We start from the raw sequence: 23,662 nt of genomic DNA, 5'->3' as shown, positions 1-23,662 counted from the left end.
CTTTCCTGACCCATGTCTCTCTCCAGCCTGCTGAACACTCATCTTGGTGTGCTTGAGCCCTAATTTCTGGCTGCAGGCAGGTCCCCTGTGATCTGCAGAGGTTTGGTTCCCTCAGCTCTGCCCTCCCTCTCTCTGTGGCTGAGGAACTACCTGGGGTGTACTTCCTTTGACTGATTGAGGAATATGTACCCATCCAAGTGCCAGCACAGTTTCAATTCATTTTTAACATAATTGGCAAAGGGAAGAATATCTAAAAATGTCATTCTGTCATTTGGTTTTGAAGTTGGAATGAATTTCAGGTGAGCACTTAAAAAACCCCCCCAAACAACCCCAAAACAGTTTAAGAGTTCATTTGTGGGCAAAATGAATTCTCTTGGAGAATGTTTTATGTACATATTATCTGCCATTTATGTATACATTTATTTAACTCGCGCTTTGACAGAATTTAGTTAACAATAGGCCCTGTTTTTCACAGCAAATCTACAGGAAAATAGTTTTATAGCTGAGAGTTTCTCAGAGATCCAGATGCTTTACATTGATCTCAGAAATGTCATTCTTAAGCTGACTAATGGTTTGAAGACTAAAAAGAAACAAGCTCCATAAGGCATAGCTTGTGCTGCCAGGCTCTGCTCTACTGTATGCTTTTGTTGTCAATTGTTTGCATTTTGTTGACTTTTATGTAAGCCTTATCACAGAAGAGGGTGTCTCAAATGGATTAATTTTGCCAGCAAGCATGGATGGAGAGGCACAGTACTGAATAAAGATGTACTAATTGGCAGATGTACTAATTTTACAGAAGCTGAATTTAAATTCTTTATAATTTACTGTAGTAGATCGAATGCGCAGCTTGCTGTGCAAAATATGAATATTAAATTTGTAGCATACTTTTGTCAAAAGCCTATGTATTGCACCTGTGAAGGAAGGTTAGATTTAACTCTGCTGTGTGAAGGGCATGTCTGCATTGAGTTGAGAAGAGATCAAATAGCATGCAGTATGACTATCCTGTCTTAGCCTGCAGATGATGTTGATCATTCAAGCATGCTGTTCTCTGACCTCTCTATATGTCTGCTGCCTGGCTATACTCCATATGAATCCCTATTTATTTCCTTTGGACATTGTATTTTATGAAACACTATCTTCTTCCATTTGCTCTCATCAGATAGTGAGTAAATATCAGATAGTGAGTTCTGGTTGTCATATGATAGCCCAATTTAAATGCAGTATTTGAAACTATCAGGTAAAAATGCAGTCAAAACATACTTTGCCTAATTAATATGTTACAATACTGGATATGTGACTTTCCTTTAAGACTCCTTTTTAATATATTTGGCATACTATCAAACTATAACTGCAATATCAACGTATTTTGTGATAAGCACTAGTAATCAGATCTATAAACTATTGCTTTTGTATTTCTTCATACATCATATGAATGTATGATATCATACATCATATCTTCATACATACATGTATTTCTTCATTCTTCATACCCTATTTTAAAAAAACAAACAACAAATTATAATCAGATGATGATGAATGACAATCTTAGGTGAATATGATATTAAAAAGTAATGCTCAAAATGGCATGAGTTTTATTTACAAGTTTACAATTGTGACAGCAACTCACATGCCACATCTGTTTAATCCTTCTTGTCTATGTAACACATTATAAGTATGTTAAAAGTGCTAAGTGAAAAGCATGAAATATGGTCCTCGTTAGCCACTACCAGCAATTCATCTGTGCCATAAAACCAGAGAAGGTATTCCTGCTCTATGTACCTGGTAGTTTGGTTCTACTTTGACTAAAGCTATTGGGCATCTGGTATAAAGAGGGTGAACTCAGGGAGGTTATGGTGACTCTGTATTAGTGTAAGAACAGTATAGAGCCTAACGATGTATTTGAGTGAAAAATTAATGTTGTGTGTTGGATGAGGTGTTTCTTGAATGTCTGTGTCCTAAATTCTTTGAGTTTGTTTCTGCTGGAGCATTGCTGGCATAAGGTTCAGGGTCGCTGACCATTTTTCAGCTGAAGGAATTAATGTTAGTAGCAAATTTTTTCTACTCTTCGATGTTTCTGAACATTCTGAAAGGTGTTCAGTGCATTAAAAAAACCTACACACAGATATGTGTTACATGAGGATATGAAAACTGCTGGCTCAAATTATTAATGCTGCATACAATTGAGAAGATTCTCAGAGGTCACAGAGTGTATGTTGAAGAGATCGTGGGTACTGGAGGGTTTGTCAGGGTATCAAGTGAACTCTGTAAATATGACATTTCCATGATGATAAAAATATCTGAAGCACAATACTGTGCTGTGTATCAGTACAAAGCATAACTAGCTACAGTAAGGCAATGTGTGGTGTGAAAGGATAATTTATTTATGAAGAAGGCATAGAGATCTGCATAATAGTAGAGAGGCAGGGGTGGGGGGCATGCTTGATTTTTAAGCTGTCAGTGAGATCTACTAAGATGTACGTTACTGTTTCTTGTCTCTGCTGACAGGCATTGCGGGTTGCACTGCATTTTTACCTTTGTGGGGTTTTGTGTTTTTTTTCCCTTAAAGCTCTTCTTCATTATTGCTGGAGAGAGAGAGGGGGTTCATGTCAAAGATCGTTTTTGCTGAAGTTTGTGCTGAAAAAAGACCAGTTGTGTAACAGTCTTAGCTGGATTTATGCTGTTATGTAATGTCAAAAGCATTAGGAACATAAATGCAGTCTCCATGTATTCCTTGCTAGTGGAAATACTGGGGAGGATGTGGGGTTTATGGGATTTACAGAGAAAACACAGTATTAGTTGGAATGCTAAAGTCAGTCATTTCAGCCAGTTCCCAGAAGGTGTGTTCTGACCAACATAATGTTAAGAAATATATAGAGGACTCAAAACTTTCTCAATTAAAGTTGAGTCTTGCTTCTGTATGGCATATTTGGGACAAGTCTCTTAGCAGTTTACACAATGTGAAGAACCTGCAGCAGAAAGGTAAGACATGGAGATGTTTTTTCATAAACCTAAATATGCCCATGAATACAAGGTGTTTTTTATGAAAAATTAGTTCGGGAGGATATCTGCAGAGTATTTCACTATGTACTGCATACAGTTAGCCTGTACATAAGTAGATACTGCTACCAAGGACCTTTCACATCTGAAAGTCAAGTCTTGGACTTCATTTTTTCATCAGCAAAATTCCACATGTTCTGATTGGTTTAGGAAACTTCCCAGGTAGAAGAATGTCTAAAGATTTGTATGCAGTTATGTAGACATTTTAAGAAAAATAAATATATATATTACTTAATATGCATGTATATATATATACATATATATATTTATAAAAACTCACAGGCATTAGAATATTTAATTTTTTTTTCATAGGCAACACTTATAAAAATGCTATATGCTCAGAGCATATAGCATAGATGCTTAGTGAAGTATCATAAATGTCTCTGTAGTTTATATGAGAGTATGTCCACTGAAAGCAAGAGAATGACAGAGCTATTAAACCAGCTAAGCTACAGAATGAGGCCTTGGTCAAATAATAGCATTGCAGTCTTGTTATGTGCAGGATCAGACAGTGGGGCTGAGGAGAAAGGAGACACAGTGAAAACAATCTTTACAGTGGTCTTTGTATTCTGCCAGAAGAAATAAACCAGGCATATCCTATGCTCCTGCCTTTCTAATTATAATGTGTGCTCCTTCTGTCACTGTTGAAATGTTGTAGCCCTTCTTGTCACTAAACACTGTGAGTGTGGTTGATTCAGCTTATCTACCTTTGCTTTTCTAGAGACTGGTTACTCTGGTCTAAGTTGTTCCCTGCAGATTGCCTTTCTAGTCTTTAAAAACAGAGGAGCCATTTTACTTGACAGTTTTAAATCTTCTAGGGTCACTAATCTGTAAGGTATTTTGAGGCTTAGGAACATAAAAGCAAAATATTTGTGTTGAGGAAAATTAATTGCTGATAGAATGTTGTCTGAAAGAACAGAGCATCACTTGGCATCTATCTTCTCACCAGTGGCTTTTAAAACAGAGTCCTGAAGAGGACTTTGGGCAATAGATACTGTGCTAAAGCTGAAAGGACCTTACATAAAATGTGATGTGCCATATTGCAAATGTTAAATTTCTCTTATTTCTCCTCCTGCCTCCGCAAAGTTAGACTGCTTTCATTTACCTGAAAGTAAAAGAAAATACTCTGTTCCAGGAATTAGGCAGTGGAGGTTTTTAAATTAATATCCAGTGTATTTTGGTACACATTTTCAATCTTACAGGATTTGTTCAAAAGAGAATTTACCTGAAAGTAAAAGAAATACTCTGTTTCAGGAATTAGGCAGTGGGTTTTTTTTATTAATCTCCAGTGTATTTTGGTACACATTTTCAATCTTACAGAATTTGTTCAAAGGAGAATTAGAATCAGTGGAATTGTATTAATTAATTTTTTTCAATAATTTCCTCATTTCTTGTCTGCTAGGGTGCACCATAGGATACAGTTGTGATTATAATGTGCTCTCCTTTTTGTTACTAGGTCAGTACTTCTAATTCTGAACTTATCTGCGTCACTGGGAGTATCAGATAATTTAGTCAGAAGGAAGCCTCTGACATGTTCAGAGTTAGTTTACTCAGCAAAAAAACATCTGTCCAGAAAAGCTTATTGATTTCTCTGATTAATTTCAGTTTAGCTGTTCTGTAGACTCTGTGTGGGTCAGAGCATATCTTCTGGATCAGTAAATTAAGATGGTTCTGTATTTGAATGTTTATGGTATACATGAAAAGAGCATCTTCTGAAAGTACTATAATTTCCATTGTCTGTCTAGGTTTTTTCATCTTTCTTTCTCTGTGTCTCTCAAAACATTCTTCCTTAAAATAAATAAATAATAAAAAAAATTGTAGCATGTAGAAACAGATTTGATTAACTCTGTCTGATCTGAAATATCAATAATTAATTTTGAAGTGCATCTTTTAAAGGTATCTGTGTATATATGGAAGAGCAAAGCTATGCATGTCCTAATTATTTTCTGTGCTTTCAACAGCAGCTTTCCTGCAAAAAGTAGCAAAAAAAATTAGCAAATGTCTGTTGTGAGAATGTTTATTTGATGTAAATGTACAGAAACTGTATCAAACAGGTATTCAACAAATCACTACATCCCACTTGAATAGCTTGCTCTGACCACTCAGGGGGTCTTGTCTGACAGGAGGAGAAATGCAGTGAAGAACCCCTCTGGAGACCCTTTTGCTGACAGGAGGCAGTGGTGCAGAATTGGGCATCTTTTATCTGTTGTGTTACGGTTACTACGTTTCTTAACCTTTCAGTTTATGGGACCTTAGGATGTGGAAATCGAGGGAAAAAAGAATCAGGTGCTGGGGATTGTAGCCTCTCTTTTTTAGTACTTAAAACTATTTCTGTTCTGTTTCTTGTTTATAGTTACAAGAAGACACATGAGACTCTGAGCCACGCTGGACAGAAAGCAACAGCCGCTATCAGCAACGTAGGAACTGCTATCAGCAAGAAGTTTGGAGATATGAGGTATAGGGATCTGCAGCTTTTCTGGTCTTATTCTGAGGACAAAAAGTATAAGTCATCCCTTAGCTCTTCTTTTCCTTCTGAATTAGTGTTTTAAAGGTTCAAAGTAGTTTGTAGTCAGATTATTTTACAACACTCATAGTTTCAGCCAAAAAGAATGGGTAACAACCTGTGAAGAGTTCCTATTTGAGTTCTGTTTGTTGTGTGTGTGTGGGGGGGTTTGTTTGTTTTTTAAGTACAATTTTGAAATCCTTTTGAAATAACTTTGCAAGCTGAATGAACTGTACTAGTAAAATGGAACAAAAAGTTACAAGCCTGATTTTATTCATACGTGGACCTGGATACCAGGATAATCTGAAGAAAACAGGCCTGCCCTGGAGCTGCTTAGCTTCAAGTTAGACAAAGGTGTAAAGATAAATCAAAAAAACATTTCAGGCTGTTTTTATCAGCTTTTAAAAAATGTACAAGTGCAAAGTTTTTTCTGCAGTTGTATTTGTAAAAGAAGATACAATGAAAGTATCAGGAGTTGAGGTCAGGAGAAGAACTGCACTTCAGTACAACTTAAATATCAGGCTTTATATGCTAGTATATCTTTTAGAATGTTGATCTTAAAGTTCTTTAGAATGACAGCATAAATAAAGAAATAGTATGCTGTAAAACAGCACTTCAGTTTTCATCTTGGTAGCAGAATTACAGAATTTCTCAGGTGTTTCAGGGACCTGATTTTTTGTGGTGCACTGGATTCTACAACATATTGAGCTGCAGAATTAGGGTGCCATTTATTAAAGACAGTGGTATGTACTCACTTTTTTGTGAATTTTATAATGTATCAGGTAACCATGTTCTACAAATGGTGTGATTCCATGTTACAGTATTTCAAATACATATGCATATTTGGACTGCAAATGGCTAAAGCATAGTTTCTGGCAGCTAAAACTTGTTTTTTCACCTTTTAAATTTTTTATTCTGAATCTTAAGAAATCTTTAGAATCCCTCCTTCATACTTACCTTTTACATCCAGCTTAATAAACACTCTACAGAAATACTACTGTTTTTCTAGTTAAAACTGAAAAAGGAAATTCTTCATCACTATATGATGTGCTTTACAATGGCTTTTTCCACATTGCAGTTTAAAATTAAAATCTAGTGAGTGCATTGCAACCAGGGTATGGATGTAAACTAAGACTTTTGTGACTCCATGAAGTTAAACATCTATCAGTAGTATATGCCTAGAAAAGGATTTAAGAATAACAAGGTATGGAGTGATGTTGTCCTAGTGCCTTTTTTTTTTTTTTTAGCATTCAGCAATCTGAGAGCTGGAAACTTTTTCTGAAACAGAGGTTTGAACTTTCATTTTAAAGTCTTTTAAGGTTTTTTCTTAATGAATTTCGTTTAAAAAAAATTGTTTCAACTTGTATGAGCTTTTGACATTCATAACACCTCATGTCTCCCCAGATGAACAGATATGTGGTAAAGAAGTTCGTTTGTTCAGTCAGTCAATCAGTCAGTCAGTCATTCCCTATTTGGAGTCCACCTGGTCTTTGCTGCCCTTTGGCTCTTCTCTTATGAGAAATAGTGAGTGTAATTCACCTGCTGTCCTTCACATCACTCATGATTTGCTCTAGTTTTATCATATTTCCCTTCAGTTTCTCTCTTTCCCAGGCTGAGGTTGCAGTTGCCTGAGTTGCTTTCACAAGCCTTTTTTCCAGCCTTTGTTTATTCTTTCTGCTTTCCCTGCATTCATAGTTGTATTGCATATTTTTGAGAAATGCACGAGGAGATTTGCGTGCTGTATGTGGCACAGACAAATCCTCTGTCTCATTTTCTTTTCAGCAATTTTAACACTTCCTCCACTAAGACAAGCCCACTGCTCAGTGATCAAGTCCTGTTGCTGCTTTCATCCCTTGGATCCTGCAGCAGTGACCAAAGAGTTGGTGTGCAAATACCTTGAACACTGCCCCTTTATCAGAAGGGGAAGGATGACTCTAAAAATTCCTTACTTCTCAGGTCCTGTTGCTTGCACTTTGCAAAGGGTGTGAGATTAACTGCAAAGACAGAAATATCTTTCCTGTAATAAAGCGTGGTTTTCCTTCAGTATTTCCCTGAATTAATGACTGCTACCAAATGCTTTTGTCCTGCCTGGCAGTGCCAACCCCCACCCCCATGGGGTGATCATGCTTCTGAGGAGCACTTAGAAAGCAGATGGGTGGAATTTATCCCTTTAGCCCCTTAGCCAAGGGCCCAAAGCAGAGGCTAAGTCCATCAGCATTTTGATTAATCAAGCAGCTTGTTCCTAGTAGCTTTCTTTAACCTGTCTTGGAATTTTTCAGGAAAATATAAACTACCAGGATTGTAATTTTTGTGGCCACTTACTGTGTTCAGGTATCTTCTCAGGAAAGTTTTCTTGGTGTTTGATGAGAAGAAGCAAGCAGTACAGCCAGAGTCCTGTAGTTACATAAAGCATGGCATGACTTGGGCTTTCTGCATCTGCTAAACATCCTGAATCTGAAGTAATGATTCCCTCAGCAGCAAAGCTGGCCTAAGATCTTGACTCAACTTTGGGCAGGTACAGTTCTGTGTGGGGTGACACTGTAAACCTTATCACTTAAAAATCCTCCCGGTCCAAAGCCAGCCATATTTAAGGGGGTATAAGCTGCCAGGAGACATTCTTTGTTTCACTGTTTGCCTGCTTTTTTGCTAACCCAAATAATTTCAGTGATCTGGTATGTGGATTATCACACACTCCCCTCCCACAATGCTGATTTAAATACACATCAGATTCTGGCTTAATTCTCTGGTTCAGGCATTAAGGCTGATAGTCACCAATGGCATCCAGATGCAAATCCCTCTTCTGCTTTCATTCAGAGCAGATGCTTGAAACTGATTTCTCAAATCCAAATGATCACTGTAATTCCCAGTATGGTCAGCAGTCTGGTGTTTTTTGCCACCTGTCTGTGGTGATGGAGATTTAGAAAGAGCTCACAAGTGTACCTGACTTGAAATACTGAAGCCTTCCTTCTTTGGGAAACAAAATTGTGTTTTCCAGGTTGCTTGCTATGTTTACCTGTGCAGAGCACAACATGAAATGCAAATATTTCTGTTCTGAAAATGCAGGGTTATAATAACCTGAATGAATCTTTTATTCTCTCTAAAAATACTCACTTAAACATCATATATCAGCAACAGGCCAGATAGACTCAGTGTCACAAACTGTCTAATTCATTTGTCTATAAGTAATCTTTAGCATTTTACAGCTTCTAAATTTTGTATTTACTATTAGTGCTTGTAAGGTAAGGTCTCTATATACTTGTAATGCATGCTATTTCATACTGTCACTATTAGAAACAGCAGAACTGCTTATGAAACCAGTATACACATGATTTTTCTTTGGGGTACAAGCAGGCACTAGTAATATACTGAAGATAATAGATTCCTCATTAATAGCTCTTGAGATTAATGATATGCCACCAGGATTTTTTGTTGCATTCCCCTCCCCAACACATATCTCCTTTAACAATTTCTGACATGGAGAAGGAAGGCAAAGGGGAGTTCCAGGTCACTCATGGGTTAGTAGCATGGGCTCACATCTCTCAAAAGCAGAAGTCACACTGATGTTTCAACAAGGCTCTTGCCATGTAGAGCACAGATGTGATACAGAGTTAAGGGTATTTATCCACTGCTCCTTTGCACACTGGTAAAGTTTGGCTCTTTTAATGCAGAATTGCTGGACAGCTGTATGTATGGGCCCTAAGAGTTTCAGCCATGCTGATGGCCTTGATAGAAATTAATTTTAATACCAAGTGGGTGACTTTCTGATTTTGCTTACTTTAAGAATAAAAATAAAAAAGGAAATTATTCACACTACTACACATGGTCCATACGTTACTACTACACAAGTAAATACATTAAAAATTAAAATACATTAAAAAATTTAAAATACATTAAAAATTAAGCTAACAAAGGCATGCATGCAAATGAGGATGTCAGCAGTTAAACTGCTCATACATCCTTCATTCAACTGTTTTGTACATATTCTTTATTTACATGATTACACAAATTCAGTGCCTGGAATGAGCCAGCTCTAAAGATGAATAAAAGGTAATATAATGCCTGCTTCCTGGCAGAAATTGAAAGGCACATTTGGAAAGAGACAGAAGGCTCAAGGGCATGATTGGAGGTGTGTGAATGTGGCCCTCAGAGATGATGGGAATCAGCACAGGAGGGACATGAGGTATCAGAGGGATGAAATAAGGCAAAGTTTGTCCGTCTGGAAAGGGGCAAGGGAAATCCAGGAAATTCAAAGCAGGTATTGGGGGAATGCATTAACCTGTCATTTTTTTTATGTCTAAAAAAATAGCATGACGGCAAAAACACAAGAGGGCTTGTCAAGAACAATTATCTTGAACTGATAGAGTCTGTTATAGAGGATTGAGAGCATGCATGAGATGTGATAGAACTTAGATAAAGTTGTCCATGGTGTTTTCATCCTATAAGTGACCTATAAGAGAAATACAGTATAGGTGTTACAGCTTTTGCAGGAAGAGGGCATAGGGAGCTGAAAACGACATTCAATTTTGAATAGGTGTCAGTAGCTCATGCAGGATTTTGCAGGCATCTGTCCTGAGTCTGTTACTCCTCAGCATCTTTATTACAGACTTAGATGATGGCATTGTGTACACTTAAAATCCCCACATGACTGCAGTGGGAAGGAATGCAAGCACTTTAGACAGCAGGATTAGAATTCAAAATGGTTCTAAATTATAAAATAAAAGAATCAGTGTAGAGAAGTTTAAGGTGCTTTATGGACAGATAGAAAAAAAAGTCAAAAGCAGAGATGGGGAGCACTCCAGCCAGCTTTGCAGATAAGGGCTTAGCAAGTGCTAGGCTAGTGGCTCACAGTTGCAGCAGTCAGTGCTGTTGTGCTGTCATTGCTAATTCAAACTTATTTTCAGCAAGTGATACAGGAATATTGTCTCTAAGGTTTGGCAGAGATTTTCTCTGCCCAGCTCTTACGAGGACATAGTGGGAGTATTTAAGCCAGTGCAAGGACATTGCCCGTGAAAGGGTATGCACATGAACTCTAAGGAATGGGGAGAAAAACTGGAAAAGTAAAAAATCAGCTTCAGAAAATACAGCCAGTGGGAGTGTTTGAATTAGTTGTTTTTTTTAGGATAGGCAACTGTGGCTGAATAATGAAAGGAAAGGGAGGATGTAGTAAATTAATTTGAGAAATCAGGAAAAGGGCTCAGCTATAAAGCTGAACAGGGGCACAGTTTATTTGTGAAGGCTGTGAAATTGGGGTTTTTAGAAGCAGATTAGGCCAATATTTGTTGGAGACAGGTATTATTAATCTGCTTCAGTGCTGTGGGAGTTGATTGTTGCTGTGCCTTTATTTTTGTGCCTTTCTGGGTTTCTTGTTGTGATGGTGCTGTAATTTTTGCACAGCCTTTTGCTGTGCATTTCCAGGATTTCTGTGGTCGAGGGATGTTCTGGACACTTAAAACTCTTGCTGAGTCCATTGGGAGTTAATTCCTTGAAATACTGTAGCTTTCATACCCAAAACTCTATGTCTCTTGATATCGCCCATAAAGGAAATAGTAATATTGCCTTGCTTCAGAATGTAATTTCAGAAGCATTTATCTTGCTGATGGGTGAAACAGTTGTTTTCTCTCATTTCTACTGACACTTGCTGGGTTTTTTGTGCTGGTTTTTAAAGCTCTGCAGTAACACAGACTTCCCTACCATATGGCCATGCAGGTAGTAAAAGGAGGCTGTGTATGGCAATAGTATTACTTAAACTGGTCTAAGCAGAAATGTGTTGTGAAGGTACATCCGTGAATGTTTGAGAAGCACCAATATAGTTGATGAGCCCTGTAAATAGTCCTGAAGAAATTAATGATTTTCTTCAGAGCAGGGTATGCATAGTGTGCAGTAAATAATGCATCACACCACACATGGAAAAAGGATGTGAAAAATAAGTATTGAAGAGATTTTGATTAGGTGTGCACTCTGTGGTTCACTGCATGAGACAGGTGTTCCCTTGAAGTGGTCTGTAATTAAAGACTACATCAATAGCACACAGATGAAGGAGAGGCTGTCTGCCTAATCATTTCTTGATTTTGGAACCCTAATGACATCCTTTGAACACTGTATATTGGTGTGCTTCTCCCAGTTCTGCTGCCTTAATTAAGTTTCTTGTGAGCTGGAAAACAGTGTCAAAGTGTTTCAAGTATTGTTTTCAAGAGGGAAGAATTATTTTAGAAAATATATCTTCAATAATTTTTTCATACCCTTCTCAGCTGAGAGTTGATTAAGAAATCCAGAGGGAAAGAAAAAGACAGTTGTTGCTGATGTACGTGTGCAATTCCAGTTCTCCTATACTTTCTCTTTAATGAGGTTAAGGTAGGATTTTTTGGGGGGAACCAGTTAGCATTGCTTGACCTAGTGAAGAGAACACAAAGTTTATCAGACAAAATTTCCATTATTTGTTGCACACAGAGTAGGTCACTGTGTAATGAAGGAGTGCGTGAAAAATTTTACTTTGGAGGAATCACAACTGATACACGTTTTAGTGGGAATCCTAGCATCAGGATTTGAATGCAAATGATTGTATTTTTCTCCTCAGGAAATTTGACATGCTACAGATATAGATGTATATTTTTGTTACATTTTCATAATACTTTTAACTCTTGCTTTTCTTTCCTCATGCATCCATCACAGATCTCATTCAATTAGGTAAGACACGTTACTGTCCTTTAATACTGCCTCTGCATTTGACAGGATCTGTTTTATGGAATGTAATTCAGTAACCTCTTTCCTTTCAGCATCATTGTATATGGTAAAAACATATACTACTTAAAGTTATAATGCCTAATTTTTACAGCATGGTGATCATAATGAGGAGAGGACTGGACTAAGTGTTTTCCTTGTTCCTGAATAGAGAAGTCTCAAGTTCAGATAATGAACACATTCTAAAGATGTTGTTCTTGGGAAAACCTATTTAAGCATAATCCCATTCTCTCAACCATCTTTTTCTGCCAGAGGTTGGAACATAAACAGTAAGCATTCAGTAAAAATTATATTCAGTCTGCAGAGTTTTATGGACATGGTATAAAGAATTTAATTCCTCTTCAGTAAAGCAGAAGTCTATTAATCATGAGGTATACATGGTGCCTCTTCAAGACTTTTGAGTCCTGGGAAGATTTCCTATAGGCTAATTTCTTAACATGATCAGATGGGTTCTTTATATCTAGAGCTTGAATTTATTCTTGCAGCTTGCATCCTTACTTCTCTAAAGAAATTAAAAGATTAACTCAGTGAAATGAGCACTTAGTATTCAGACTGTTTGTCTCATGCCATCTCTCAGCTGTGCAAATTTAATTTGGCACAATGTAATCTTACTTAGGCATTCGTATTTGGAATGTTTTGCTATTAGAAGAGGAGCAGCCTATGCTGAAATACTTCCAAATTCTTATTTTGGCTTATTTATCATATGTTACAAGACTAAAATGGAAAGGATGCTTGTTTAATTTAACTAGGATTGTTAAAGATTTGCTGCACTTGTGAAATGTTTGGGCTAATCTTTTATAAGTCTCAAAAATTATGTGAAAAAATGGACATGAAACATTTGCATTGTCTGCTGTCAGTTCTTGTCTGAGCTTAGCAGAAGCCTTAAAATATACCCAACAGCAAACAGTTCATGTAACATCTCTCTGCACCACCTGCTTGCTCTTCCTCCCCATCCCTGCCCTTCTGCCCCTCTACCCCCATTTCTGGATCCCTAATCTGCAGAAAAAAAATAATCTTTTGTGTGTATATGGATACAGTGCTGCTCTGAATTTGTATAGTTTAGAACAAACACATATGCTCTTCATGTGAGAGCTTTCATTTTTTAATACCATAATCATGCTTCGTGTGATTGCAGCCAAATGTTGGTGTTCCCTTTAAAGCTCTCACTGTTTTTAATCAGACCAGGCTGCAGCTGTCAGTCAGCTCTGAAAGTAGCCAGGCATGAATTTTGGAAAGAATACATACTCTTAAATTGCACAATTTACTTCCAGTGTTCAGATATGTACTTATAGACAGTTCTTACACTTCAGATATAGATCCATATTCAGAACAGTCTTGATGCTTCCCAGAATAGTAGGGCTGCCCATCCTAATAGTGCATTAGAGTGAGTTGGCTATCTGCAGGGCTAAAGGTGTGCAAGACAACTTGGGGATCTTTGAGTGATTCGGAGGCTCCATCTTCTGCTTGCCAACCTCCTACTGCTCTTGCTGCTGGGAAGCCTGAGGAGGGAGGTGTGTCAAGGAGAGCTGGAGGAAGGCTGTGGGAAACAGCTTTCTACCCTTGGTTATGTGGAAGTGCAAAGGAGGAGCTGGAACATCCTAGAGAGATGGAGACAGCAACAGAGAGCTGCCTCTTTGTTTGAAGGCAAGTAGCATGTTGTGCAGAACCCTATAGAAACTGGGGGCTGGCACTGGCTGTTTGGGACAGTATTGCTGCCACATGCAAAGCTCTGCTCGTGGTCACAAACCTGAGGCGTACTGTCCTTGCCCAATACAGAGCTTACCCTCAGTCACTGTGGAACATGGAGGTAGCTCTGTTCCCATGACACGCGTTGCATGTCTCTGTAAATAGCAGGGGTCTGCATCATTGAAGTGTGTATTTCCAGGAGCTGTTTTGCATCATTCTTTTGAGCCCTGATTGCTTGACTTGAGAATGTGGTGTGGCACTGTGCTGGAAGTCAGCTGGAACTCACAAGCAAGTTTAACAAACTGTTGCCATCAGGACAGGAAGAGTAACAGCACTTAATTTGAAAAAATAAAAATGATACATTAGAATCATGTTGCAAACTGGGTTTTACAGCTTTTTTCCTTATCTTTTGTTTTCATCCCACAGTTACTCTATTCGCCATTCCATAAGCATGCCTGCGATGAGGTAATGTGCTACCCATATTCTGTTTGCTATGGTGATGTTCAACAGTGTACTGAGGGGGGATTTGCATACTTTTGCATACTGATCCTGCAGTTTTTAGTTGGATGAATAGTCCCACTTCAATCAATTAAGGATGTTCATGTAGATAAGGGCTGCAGGATAGGCCATCTGTGTTGTTTGTTTTTTTCCCTTTTAATTGTATTAACTGTTTAATCTCTTGTACAAGCCTTTCAGCAAATGAAGCAGTTCTGAGATGTATTTGGGTAGTTGATTGTTACCAGGTTTTATTATTGACTCTGAAATTCAGTTGTTTTGCTGTCTCCAGAACATCATCCAAAGCCCATTAGCATCAGAGATGTTTTCCAACCCAGCAGGCTTTGGCTCATGCTCCTATGGAGGGATTTTATATGAGTGCTTTCATATTTTAATGGCTATAATCATGCTTTACTTGACTGCAGCCAAATATTGATGTTTATACAAGTAAAGCTTTGACTGTTCTCAATAAAATTAGGATTCAGCTTTCTTTTTACTCCTCAGCCTCTAAATACATTAATATCCCCACTCCCTGTCAAACATGCAGGGAAAGCAAATCTCCTAACTAAAGCATTAAAGCATAGAATTATGGAATGGTTTATGTTGGAAAGGACCTTAAAAATCATCTAGTTAGGTATAGGAGGTCCAAATCTCCCACAAGACCAGGTTGCTCCAAGTCTTATCCAACCTGGCCTTGAACACTTCCAGGGAGAGAGCTTCGACAGCTTCTCTGGGCAACTGGTTCTAATGTCTCACCACCCTCACAATGAAGAATTTTTTCCTAATGTCTAACCTAAGTCTACCTTCTTCAAGTTTAAAGCCATTACCCCTTATCCTATTGCTAAATGTCCCTGTACCAAGTCCTCCTCAGCTTTCTTGCTAATCTACTCACTTCAGCAGGTAGATAGTATGAGGCAAGCATTCACCAGTGTCATCTGTGGGCAAAATGTAAGTCACAAAACTCAGTTTCTCTTACCTTTTGACCCTTTTTGCCCTATGATAAGTTTGTCACCTATTTAACAGAAACCAAAAGTAAACCTGCCATATTGTTCCAATTGGCTTCCATTTGCCCTTTCCTTAAATTAGGGTCAGACTAACTTAGCCTGATGTGGGATAGGGTATCAATGTATTTGCAGAAATAGAGCAGATAGAGGCCATCATTATGCTCCAGGTAAGTTCCCAGAATGTACAAAGAGGATGAACTGGAACACTAAAGTTATAGCAGCCATGGACTTCATTGCTTTGCAAAATGAAGTGCAGGCTCTTGCACATGTTTGCCTATCCATGTGGCTGACACAGAGGTACAGGCATTTGCCAGGATCAAGTGTTTCTGCCTCAGTGTTCCCCTGTGAGGGTACCCTCTGATCTGGTTAAAGATGACAGCTATATTTCATTTAATGTAGGAGCAAATGGAGGTAGTGGTTTTAGTACATCCTGTTGACCATGTTGTTAGGAGGTATCCTGTGCTTTCCATGACAGTAGTTTCTGTAATCTATTTCTGCCTGTACCACAACAGAAAGTTGAAAAAAGAACCTGAAGAACTACAATTATGTAGCTGCTTCATTATATTGTACTGGGCTTAGGGAGATCCTGTCACCTCCTTATTTTGTATGGTAAAGAAAGTACAAGAGGAAGCCTGCCAGACAACAGTTTCTGAGCTGCAGTCTTTGCTAATAATGAAGCACAAAGTGTGCTATGATTGAGCTCTCTGTTGTCAAGCAAGGAGCAGAGAAACTGAGTAAGGTCCCCTTTATCATCTAAGCAACTGAGGGGTAATCTGAGTACAGATCTCTTTGGGGATCTTTAAACAGCATATGCATTATAATTATTACATAGCAGATATTAGCTGTGGTCAGTGCATTCCAAAATGTATGGAAGAAATGTAAATAATAGAATGCATTTAAAATGAAAGAGAAGCTGTGTTTCAAGTTTTGAAGAAGAAGGGAAGGAAGGAGAGCAAGTTGTCAGGCAAGCCAGCAGACTGCTTAAAGAAGGAAAATCACAGCTGTCGTCTTTTATTTAAATTCTTTTAAGATAAGTTCAGCTCAGTTTTCCCCCAAACCATGTTATACTGTTCCACGGTGAGTGAAAAGCAAAGAGATATCTCAGCTTTGTCAGAGGAGCACCCCTTGAAAAGGTTTCCCTAAATTCTTGTGTCTGAAAGCAGCAGGAGACACCTGCATCACAAAATCATGGAGCTGGGGAGGGTCAGGATTCCTTCAAAGGCATTTGGGATGCCTTTGATAACTTCCTATGTCAGCCTAATCTCCTTCATTCTAGCCTCAGGACATTAAACTGACATCTTTTAAATTACGTGGATAATGAACTTGCTGAAAAACAAAGTTAATTTCATTACAGCAACAACACAAGTAGATAAAACCATGAAGCAATACAGCCAGCATTCTCTGGCTGTTCTTCTGAAAACATTAAATGTATCAGATGGCAGGCAGGCCAGTCACTGTTTGATTTAAATTACCAGGCAGGTTCTGCTTTGACAAATTTGTAGCTAAAAATATAAAAAAAATATACCCAATTATATTTGCAACTGACTCTTCTTTCCTTCAACTTCCTTTTTCTCCTAGGAATTCACCAACTTTCAAATCGTTTGAAGAGAGGGTTGAGACCACTGTCACAAGCCTTAAGGTAAAGGTTAGAGGTGGAGTGACATGGATGTGTGTGTAAAAAGTGTGAAGCTTAGTTGTGTCTTTCATTTGTAAGAGGAACCTATTGAATTTGCTGTTCCATCAAGAACTTCACAGAACTGCAAGAGCACTAATGGAAAATGAAGGTAATGTGTAGACAAAAAGTCTTTGCTTTTTTACTAAGAAATTATTTCTTGTCTGCCTATGTCAACAAATAGTCTCTGAAATACCAAAAAATCCCAGCCTTACTAAAATGATGAGGAATCTTGTAAGGTGTTACCACAGAGCAATGCAGAGATGCAAACTGGGATTTTGAAGTGAGTTTTGTGATGTGCTCTGCCAGACTCTGCAGCTCTGTGCCTTGCAGTCAACTTCCATCTCTGAGCTTCCCTCCTTCCCACGCCAGAGATGCTCTCACCCAGTGCCCCTTACTCAGGTGTGATTCACACTGCCGGGGTGGCTGTTAGCACTGAACCCATCCTTCTGCAATGCAGGTGTGTTTCCTCTCAACTGCCCATATTTTGTCTGGATTTAAAATATCAAAACTATATTGATGTTTTTGCTGCAGGATGGGAAGAACTTAAGGCAGAATTTCCAATTATCACTATTAATACTACTTGTTAAGGCTCTTCTACAGCAGGACAGAACATGGCAAGTTAGCACAGAGCTAATCTTTGCTGCGTGGTAAAGCACATTCAAGGGGAGAACAAGAGGATTTGTCTCCTAATGGTTCTTTTTAGTCCATTGAAGTCAAGTGTGCTCCTAAAAATGGCATTCTACTTTTCTGCAATAGAGAAATTCCAACACATTCCCAGTACAGTCTGTCAGTGGACATGGGCCAAATTGATCACTCCTCATTTTAGAGGGAACTGAAAATACCAGATTAATGTCAACAGCTTGGCAACTTGTAGGGCATCGAAAAGACAGGAAAGTGGCCTTCCATTTGGGGCAGAAGAACATTCCTTGTTACAGAAAATGTGAATTATAGCTACAACTGAAGCAGCATTTGCACGGGGAAGGTCTGTCTTTTCCGAGCCTCTGTGAAATCCTATGGGAGATAAAATTTTCCAGTCAATGTCTGAGGAAACCAAGCAGCAGAGTTTAATTTATGTTTCTAAATAAGTACATCCATCTGAGAATGCAGAGTTGCTTTATCATTTTCACCTTTTGAACGTTCACATTTATTTAGTGACAGGCTGTTCTGACAACTTTAAGTCATTATAGTGTAGGGTAATACCATCCCCATTGCACTGTGCCAGAGAAACAAACATCATTGCAGTGTTACAGGTGGGAGGCTGCGTCTCAGGGAAGAACAGGAGCATCCCAAGGAGCCAGAACAGAACACTGGCCTCCAGAGCTCTAGTTCAGTGCCTCTCTACAGCTTCCTATTCATTCTTTTCATCTTAGCTGCAGAGGCTTTTTGTACTTAGCTTCACTGTAGTGAATCATTCATACAGTGGGGTGCATCAGTCTGGAAGGTCTGAATTCCAGTCTGTTGCAGTCAAGCATATCATTTGCTTATCCTTTATGTTCCTTTTACCCATTTAGATAAGGGATGCAGCTCATTGGAACACCTAAGGTCTGAAATAGGCTTTTTTTTTTTTTTTTCTTTCTTCACCACTCAGAAGTTAGAAGGAACTACACTGGAGAAGTGCAGCACTTTTTGTACCTATATAGTCACTGAACATACTCTGAAAGCTTCCAGTAGTACTTGTACTTTAGACTTAGGCCAACTTGTGCAAGGGACAGCTTAAAGTCTTTTGCCTTGCTTTGAGGGCTAAAGGATAAATGTGATTTCCTTCCTGCATCAGGGAAGAAGTGTCCTATTTCCAGTCCACTCAGTGTGTCATTCAGAAAGAGGAAAAGTCAGTTCAACCTGAATAGCTCTGAAGACTGTTTCTTCTAACAGTGATTTGCTTGAAGAGCCTGATCTTATTTTGCTGATTAAGTTAAGATATTCTTCTAGCAGAGAGTATTTGTCATGCCAGCTCTGAGCCTATCATTTTCAGGGTGCTCTTAGGTCAGCCCTAAAGGAAACTTTATTTAAGCAGGACAAAACAATTAACCTTGACTCTAAATTAATTTTCCACATCACACAAAACCTTCATTGTCCCTCCTTCTAGGCAAACCTGCTACCATTTTCTCTTTATGCAAATGGAGAAAGGAAAGTGTGGAGTCATGGACCTAGGGACCTAACATAAGCTGTGTACAACTGGGAATGCCTCGGCACTGCTCTTCCTTTTCTCTGCCTCTGTTTGAAGGCTTTCAAGATTAGGAAGACTGGGGTGAGGGGGTAATGATAGACTGTTCCTTAAATTCTAGGATCTTGATGTGGTCTGAAATAGTGGAGAACTTCCCAGAGAGTTTTCTGCCAAAAGAACAGTGGTAGCTTTATCATCTTTCTCTGCCCTCCCTCCCCCATATTAATTACAGACCTTTAGCGATCCTACAACTTTCTGCTGTCAGCCAAAACTTATCTTCAGATTTAATACATTTAGAAGTCAAAATTCAAATTAGGTGTTATTTGCTCTTGAGTTTGGACTTGCAGCTTTCTTAGGACAGTGTGTTAGTTCAGCTTTCCCTGGAAATCAACTGGACATGGGTGGCCAACTCTTTGACATTCTGAAAACCAGAACACAGGTAAATTAAATATTTGCCAGAGGCATTCAGTAAAGTGGCTTACATAATTTTTGTTTTCAGATGGAAGAGCAGGCAGAAAAGCAAACTGAAAATTAAACTGCATTAATGTTTCTGATTTTTTGAGGTCACCAACCTCAGATGACCTTATCTGAGTCATTTGAAGGAGTGCAGGAGTAGTCTACTTTCACAGTCACTCTGATCAGTCTGAATCAGTGTTCTTTTGAAAATTTTGATTGGAAATATAATTGATGAGTTTTGCCATAAAAACTTAAAAGAAGATTTACTAGACAGTGACTGCCTTTCCCCTACATGTTCTGGGCCAACCAACATTTAACAAGAGCTGTATTTTGTATGGCTGTTTGAAAAATCAGTGATGGACCAATACTTTCTTTAAGGCAGCACAGCCCACTAGACTGGACACGAATTTTTTGAGGAGCTGTGACTCAAACTGTCAGAGCAAATATCAAGCTATTGTTATTTTACTGAACTTTCAAGCTAGGCAAGCTCCTGTAGTAGCTGATGAAATGAAGGATTACATAGGATTAATCATTTGGAAACTTAGGACACGAAGTTCATTTAATTAAAATAATCTTCCCAAGCATTCAGTGGCTGATAGGCTGGAATGCCTAAGTCCTGCTACAGCTCTTGGATGGAGTAAAAAGTTTTGCCCTACTTTCAGGCTTGACTCAACTTCAAGTTGACATACCAGAAAGAGAAACCACAAATAAACATTCCTTACCAAGACAAACTACTCAGAACAGCTTTGTCTCTTCGTCACGACCATTTCCAAAGCGCCAGATAAAGCTCTGGCTTTGTTAGGAAAACTCTTCCAGAGATTTAGTCATATTGTGGTTTTTAATACTTACATATAAAAATTCAGCAAACTGAAGCATTTTGAGAGTAGATAACCTGTGAGGATTTTGCATTTTTCACCAATGGAATTTGATCTGTTCCTCTCCCCCTCCAGGAAATTGCTGTGGGCAGTTTTATCTATCAGTATCTAGATAGCTACAAATACCTAAAGGAAGGCAAGCTGCTGGTTTTGTTTTTTTGGTTACTGTATTCCTTCTGCTGTCCAAAATCCCAGTACAATTTATGTATGTTTGAGAGCAGCTATGTTACCATTGCTGGCCATGGGATACTTAGAAAATGAACCAGTTCATTCTAATACCCCTCTTTTATCCAGCCTGTGTAGAACTGGGAAAACCACTGGAAGCAGCATGAGCTACTCATGTGAAGAACTGGTTTACTGGTAGGGTCTAGGATCCTAGGGACCTACTTAAGAACTGGGTTCCTTTATAGATAATAAATGCCACTGGCAGATTTTATGATTGCAGTCTAGAACTTCAGAAATTGGATTAGGACAAGGGGTTGCTTTATTTAATTGTTTTTATTACGTTTGTTAAAAAAAAACCACAACACAACCCCACATATTCTTTGCCTGCTTTGAACAGTTCCCAGCACGTGAAATGCAAATGACACTTGCTGCAGTGCGAGCAGAGCAACTCACTGTCCTCTTTTTGCCTAATTTCAGACCAAGGTTGGTGGGACAGGCCACACAGGGGGCAGTTTTGAAGATGTTCTCAGCTCTACAGCCCACGCCAGTGCCCAGAGCTCTCTGGCTGGCAGCTGCCTCCCTGAGAGCGAGGAAGAGCTTCAGTGTTAGCCCTCCTGAGCCTCACATGCCCCTCGTCAGAGACTTGCTCAGCCAGTGATTTTTAGACCTCCCTCGCCACCCAACTTGTGCAACATGGTTCTGTCAGCTTTGGAAAATCGCCTCCCAGGCCTTATGCTGGAAAAACGTTGCCTCTCTCTATTTGTATTTTGGATGGGCCATTTTGTCATTTGGTACTTTGTAAACCATAGAAACTGTACATGAGTCATTGATTTATAATGCTCTAAATATTATGGTAAGTTACCAGAAGAGTTTTCACATAACTTCCCTTGAATAATCTCCCAAATCTCTTCTTATTTCTTTTAGTTTTGTTTTCCATCTCTTGGTTTCACACTCTCCTCTCAGTGCCACATCAAGACAGATGGACTCAGAGCTGTGCAAAGGTTTTTACTGCCAGCAATATTCCATGTACCAGCTGTCTAGCAGACATACCAGGTGCCCTTAGCTCAGGAGTATCTGTACATAATCTACTTCCTAATGGAATTAAATTGCTTATTGTCACAAAGTTTTTTCTCCTTTAGCTGGTACAGTCTGGCATTGCCCTCCACCCAGTCAGCAGCTTTAAGGACAGGGAGCAATACCCAGTCATTCTTACAGAAACTGAACAGATCACAGCTGCTGATTTAAGATGAACATTGTAGCTCAAAAAGCTTCAGTTTTAAAATACATTCCATTGCTTGCTCTCTGGTTTGGTAAGCCTTGACAGTGTAAGTTAATTATGGAGGGAAGCGGAGTGGAGGGTACCCTCTAATAATTTTTCCCTCCACACCTTCCCCTCAAAAAGAAGGGAAGGTATATTTATTTATGAGCCTCAGTCAAGATACAGCCTTAAGTGAAAGAATACAAACCCGACAATTGGCTACAGACATGCTGCAGCTTTGAGAACCCATACCTTCAGTCTGCATTTCAGAGCTGCTCCCATTAACCCCGTTCTCTTACCACGCACAGGATGCGCAGGCGCTTTGCTTTCGGTGTCGAATTTTGCCGTGCGTCGCTCCAGGATGTAATTCCACCACCTGCATTGTATCTGCTTGGTCACCAAGAGCCCCGCCATCTCTTGGCTTTGCTTCAGCACGGTTTCTTGCATCCTTTTAACATTTTTTTTCCCCAAGAAAAGAGCAGCACACTTGTGACGCTATCTTGCTGTCTTGTCAGTCTGCATGCCGCGTACGCCGCTCACCAGACTGAGGTGAAAGCAACTTTATGGATAAAGATGGGAAAGAGTCTGGCTGCTTTTAAAGGGATGCATTTTTTGAGCATCAGCCAAAGCTTCAAATCAGTATTAGTGCATTTGACATTACAAACTGCTTAAAATCTTGTGAGGAAACTTGGCTTTAAGTAATTTTTTTCCTGTGTGGCATTTGTTATAGTTTTTAAGAAGTTGGAAGTCCTTTCATAATGTCCAACAGGACATAAAGTAAGTTTGAACATTTATATCAAATGCCTCTTTATTGTGATTTTTAGCATGGAAGCAAATCCATTTAGGGTTTTTTTTAGTACAGTTTTCTTGTGACAGTTTAGTAGCTCATTTTACATGGTTTTGTGCGTAAATGTGAATTTATTTAAATAGAGAAAATATTAATGGTCAATTTAGTTTGTGTAAATGAAGTTAATATTCTTATTAAAAATAAATTTCTCTCTTACTCTTTTACACCTTGTGATTTCTTTTTAATTCTGTGTATTTACCAGTATTACTGTGCATCTCTAAACCCTGCTCTGTCACTGTAGACTATCAAGGTCAGCTGCAAAAACATAATCTGCTATTCCTACAGTTTTTAAAATCTGTTCAGCTCCTTCTGGACCTGAAATTTCCCATGGAAAGCTGAAGCTCAAGATCTGAAATTTCTCAGGTTCAAAGGAAAAAAAAAAATAATTGGAGTTCAGTAGAAATGAATGCATGGCAGAAAGCATTTCTGGGTCTAGAAGTACTGACAACCTTTTAAGCAAGCAGGAACAGCAGCCAAATCAAGGTGAAAACAATTGCTCCAAGCATTGTCACTTCCTCCAGGATGCTGATTTAGCCCTCATTTTATGTGTTATTTATGTATGCGTATGCACATACAAAAAGAAAAATGCTTCTGGGAATGCAGTAAATGGCTTTAAACTACATTCATTAAGAACATAATTTAAAGAGCTTGTGTTGACTCTGGCTGTTAGTGGAGGCAGGATGGCCAGACAAGCTTCTCTTCCACAGTAATCATTCCATGTTACTGTCACTACAGCAGC

General features: G+C 38.8%; 1 protein-coding gene across 3 annotated transcripts in view; it reads left to right on the top strand.

The window, feature by feature from the left end:
- Positions 1-23,087, top strand: part of TPD52L1 (TPD52 like 1) — a 56,804-nt gene extending 33,717 nt beyond the window's left edge. For 2 of the 3 annotated variants that reach the window (XM_071741024.1, XM_071741022.1), the window contains exons 4-8: positions 5,411-5,512; positions 12,230-12,244; positions 14,411-14,449; positions 17,062-17,122; positions 21,296-23,087. In XM_071741024.1, coding sequence (XP_071597125.1) covers positions 5,411-5,512; positions 12,230-12,244; positions 14,411-14,449; positions 17,062-17,122; positions 21,296-21,427 — 349 coding nt within the window. In that variant the 3' untranslated portion in view covers positions 21,428-23,087. The remainder of the gene's footprint in view (positions 1-5,410; positions 5,513-12,229; positions 12,245-14,410; positions 14,450-17,061; positions 17,123-21,295) is intronic. The other variant, XM_071741023.1, reaches the window with a different exon arrangement.
- The last annotated feature ends 575 nt before the right edge of the window (positions 23,088-23,662 follow it).

Source organism: Heliangelus exortis, chromosome 3 (assembly GCF_036169615.1).
Source record: "Heliangelus exortis chromosome 3, bHelExo1.hap1, whole genome shotgun sequence".
In the NCBI taxonomy this organism is placed as follows: domain Eukaryota; kingdom Metazoa; phylum Chordata; class Aves; order Apodiformes; family Trochilidae; genus Heliangelus; species Heliangelus exortis.
This window is presented reverse-complemented; position numbering and strand designations above follow the sequence as displayed.